General features: G+C 42.1%; 1 protein-coding gene across 1 annotated transcript; it reads left to right on the top strand.

The window, feature by feature from the left end:
• The first annotated feature begins 535 nt into the window (after window positions 1–535).
• Window positions 536–3,412, top strand: sox8a (SRY-box transcription factor 8a). The gene is made up of 3 exons (XM_083994643.1): window positions 536–1,077; window positions 1,795–2,045; window positions 2,477–3,412. Exons 1-3 carry the CDS (start codon window positions 674–676, stop codon window positions 3,250–3,252), a joined length of 1,431 nt encoding a protein of 476 aa, XP_083850769.1. The 5' UTR covers window positions 536–673; the 3' UTR covers window positions 3,253–3,412.
• The last annotated feature ends 1,087 nt before the right edge of the window (window positions 3,413–4,499 follow it).

A 4,499-nucleotide genomic window follows, 5' to 3' on the forward strand; every position in this document is an offset into this window, starting at 1 on the left:
GTGACTTAGTAGACGCGGAAGTGATTTATAATAATACAATTTTATTATTATTATTATTATTATTATTATTATTATTATTATTATTATTATTATTATTATTATTATTATTATTATTATTATTATTGTTAATTTATTGTAAGAATATAGGTGTTTTTTTTTTTGAAACAGACAAAATGACATACAAACATAAATACAGACAATGTAACACCACTGACAAAAAAAGAAAGAAAGAAAAAACAATAATAGAATGTAGTAAAGTAGGATTTCTGCTTCAAAAAAAGTTTCATGAGCAGACACGGCTACTATCCAAACCTTTAAAGTTTAAACTCTCAACCTGATATTGCCTGTTAACAATTCTCTGCCTCCTCCTACTTCTTCCTGCCAAGCGAGGAGGAATTCTGTTGGTAAAACCTTTCAAAAGCCAATGGGATACGAGGGGTGGAGAGATGCATGTGCTAAAGAGAGTTAAGGAGCTAAAAAAGAAAACAGTTGCCATCATAAAACTCTGTCTTGCTTTGGAAGAGGGTGTGGAAAGGAATCTCAAGTTCAAGACAAAAAAAAATGTGGGATTTTACTTGACTCGGTGGTGACACACTCTTCCTCGCAGAGCCGCGTGCGCCCTTACGCACGGAGTTTGGGCGCCAGTAAATCCCTGCAGCTTTTAGGGGCTAACATGACAGAAGAGATAAAGTCATTGATAGAGCATCCATGCAGCCCGGCGGGCAGCGACAGCTCCATGTCCCTGCACGGCTCGGATTCAGAGTCTCTAGTTTCTCCTGCAGGATCGGACGCACCGGGGACTGCCTCTGGAAAGGCGCACAAGGTAGATGGCGGCGCAGAGGATGAGCGTTTCCCAGCCTGCATTCGTGATGCGGTGTCACAGGTGCTGAAAGGATACGACTGGTCCTTGGTACCGATGCCCAGTCAGGGAGAGAGGGGGCTGAAAAATAAACCTCATGTTAAACGTCCGATGAACGCGTTCATGGTTTGGGCACAGGCGGCGCGCAGGAAGCTGGCGGACCAGTATCCTCATCTGCACAATGCTGAGCTCAGTAAGACGCTGGGAAAACTGTGGCGGTGAGTACTGGACCTCAACTTCACCTAATAAACTGTCTGCAACTCAAGACCAACAGTTTTTAGTGTTTGAGCCAAAGTCTGGACAGTCTCACTCTAAGATTAACAGTTAGGCCTAGTGGCGTCATTGCGCACACAGTTAGAAAGGCGTCCTTCTGTTTAATATAAAATAAAGGCAAATATATATTTTTATCCCTTACTGATCATGAAAAACCACTCTGAGTCAGATGCATCAAGTAATAGATTAAGTGGATAAGCAAGTAAGCAAATAAGTAGAAAGTAGATTTCAGTGTGTGTAAAAAAAATAAAAAAAAAAGCAGTAGGAAAAATAAACATGGGCCATACTGTAAATACTTCCTGTCCTGCAAATGAAAAGGTCTCATAATGAAGTGTTAGAGTTAAAAAGTATTACATTAGCCAAATCTAGTAAAAAAAAAAAAAAAAGAAGAAGAAGAAGAAGAAAAAAAAGAAGCATAATTCAGGCAGAAAATAACTGCTGAGTAACAGGACAAGTGATGATCCATTGAGGTACCGTTGAGTGGTTCTTTCTGAAATGTGGTGTATTTATACTTAATTTATAATGAAATAATAATCGTATGTATCATGCTAATTGACATTTGTTTACATGAAAAGAAAAAGATAAAGAAAGTTTCCATGAGCAGATATTCAGCCACATTAAGATTCTCCACTAATCCGTTAACTCCCCTCTCTTCACCTCAGGCTTCTCTCTGAAGTAGAGAAACGTCCTTTTGTGGAGGAGGCAGAGAGGCTGAGGCTGCAGCACAAGAAGGACTATCCAGACTACAAGTACCAGCCTCGGAGACGGAAAGGCAACAAACCGGGTCAAGGGGACAGTGGAGCGGGGCTGGTCCAGCAACAGAACCAGCAGAGCCAGTATAAGACAGAACCAGGGGTGTCCAGGCTGACTGGAACAGGGGATGTGCACCATCATTACCATCCAGACAGGACAGGTGAGACACTGATCATGCTGTATTTAGATCCTCTATTTCAGTGGTTCTCAAAGTGGGGTCTGTGGACCTCCAGGGGTCCTTGAGCGGGTTCAAGGAGGTCCCCAACCTTTTCTCAAAATTTTACCACATTTTTCCCCAGAAATATTACATTTTCATTCCAATTTTCTTTCTTTTTTTTCCAAACATGCATGCCATTGGCAGTAATTTGAATGTACATTGACTAAAAAAAGCAACATTATTCAGTCTCAGAACAAATATTTGTGTATTCTGGTGTTTGTTTTAAAATTTGATTCAATGGGGGGTCCGTGGTCTAATTTGTGTCAGTTTAGGCCGGGATCCGTAATGTAAAAAAGTTTGAGAACCACTGCTCTATTTCATTACAGTCCATTCATGCATTGGAAATGATCTCCTCTGTGTTTGTGTTTCCTTAGGTCAGTCCCATGGACCTCCAACTCCTCCCACTACCCCTAAAACTGACCTCCACATAGGGAGCAAACATGAGAACCACCGATTTGTGGACGGCAGCTCCGGCTCTGCTCCTCCACCCAGCCGACATAACATTGACTTCAGCAACGTGGACATCTCTGAGCTCAGCACCGAGGTCATCAGCACCATAGACGGATTTGACGTCCATGAGTTTGACCAGTACCTGCCTGCCAACAACCACGGCTCGGCCGTTCTGACCCAAACAGATACCAGTCACACCCATAGCAACCCCCCTGGATCATTCGTCTTACCCAGCATCCACTCTCACCCCCACAGCCTTCCCACTTGGACTCCCAAAACTTCTGCTGGGTCTTCCGCTGGAATGCCACCGTCCTCTTCCGGTCGTGACACCCACGAGGAAACCGTCCACAAACCTCAGATAAAAACCGAGCAGATGAGCCCGGGTCACTACAGCAACTCCTCCTCCACCACCTCTCCGCCACCACAGCCAGAGTACACCTCCCTGAGCTCAGGTGGCTGTCCATACCCTAACTCCTCCACATCTTCCTCCAACCAACCTGACCACACTGACCTTCAGAGCTCCACTTTCTACAGCGCATTCTCTGGGTATCCCGCCGGTCTGTATCAATACCCGTACTTCCACTCCTCCAGAAGGCCTTACACCACATCACTTATCAACAGCCTGGCCTTGGCACCACCTCCGCACAGTCCTCCATCTGGCTGGGAGCAACCTATCTACAAAACACTCACCAGGCCTTGAAGAAGAGGATACAATAAAACTAGTTTTATAGACAAAAAACTACTCACAGAAGTGTTAAGGAGCATAAAGATACTGTTTGGGATTTTGCTAACATTTTGCCTTAATAAGAGTTATTTCCAGAGGTTAACACCAATTTGGATTACAGAAGGAGAGTACTGCATAGCAGCTGTTAGCCAAATGGCTTTCATTGTGTGTCAATGTATTATTGCATTTGTTCATTTCCACAGAAAAAAAGAAAAAAATCAGAACAAAGATTCAGTGTTTTGTCTCCTTACTGAGCAAAGCGGTCTGTGAAATGTCATACGAACCCTGATGCAGACTAAAACGTTCCATTAAACTTCGCACTAATGTAATTTTGGTGTGTGAGTATAGGTCATATATGAAGGAGGGTGTTACACTTTTTATATTAGTTTTTCCACACTTAATCTGGCTGAAATAAAACAGTTTCCCCGCATTCACCTTCACATTAGTGGGAAAGCGAGTTACAATGGGTTCAAAATTGAATGTGGCCTATAGTTAGGCTACAGCAGATTTGTGAAGGGATCTGCATTATTAACTACTGGCTGTTTAGCCAACAAGACAGCTTTTGAACCTCAGAGAGATTGTGTGGCAATAGCTTCTGATATCTGGAAATATAGTTTCAGCATTTTACCAGGAATTACATGGGGGGAGATCGATCCGCTCTCCTGCTCGTATGCTAAGTATAAAGCTAAAGATAGCAGATGCATCAGCAGGGACAAACAGCTAGCTAATTCTTTTATTAAAACCAATTATGTCATGGAGTCTTGTGATAACCTACTGTAAAACCACAAACTGTGGTTCTTAGCTTTTATTTTAGTGATGTTTTGCTTTTGCTAGTAGGCAGAAAGTTTTACAGTCCTCTGGGCAGAGCCACAGTAGCTGTTTCCAGCCTTAATGCTAACCAGCTCCTGGCTCCATATGACACTGCTTTTGATTTTCTCATCTATCTGTTGGCAGGAACTTTCTTAAATGTCAAAATATTCCATTTAACCATAAAAAGTGTTAATCGAACTACAAAATTTGACTGCTTTGTGAGCATAAAACAGAAATAAGTAGGCCTATCACACTTTATTTTTTCTGTTATGCCTGTATCAAATGTTATGAAGCCTACGCAGCATTACGTTTAACCAAATGGCATTTAAGGTGCCAGTTGAAAAAAAATCAGAATCACAGTAATAGGCAAATACAAAAAATTGAAATTTGACATCAGTCGCCTTTTCTTCTTT

The sequence above is a fragment of the Trachurus trachurus genome (genome assembly GCF_905171665.1).
Source record: "Trachurus trachurus genome assembly, chromosome: 19".
NCBI lineage: Eukaryota > Metazoa > Chordata > Actinopteri > Carangiformes > Carangidae > Trachurus > Trachurus trachurus.

Coding starts and splice junctions, on each gene's coding strand:
- sox8a (XM_083994643.1), top strand. CDS start 674: ATGACAGAAGAGATAAAGTCATTGATAGAGCATCCATGCAGCCCGGCG. Junction 1,078..1,794: donor ACGCTGGGAAAACTGTGGCG/GTGAGTACTGGA, acceptor TCTTCACCTCAG/GCTTCTCTCTGAAGTAGAGA. Junction 2,046..2,476: donor TTACCATCCAGACAGGACAG/GTGAGACACTGA, acceptor GTGTTTCCTTAG/GTCAGTCCCATGGACCTCCA.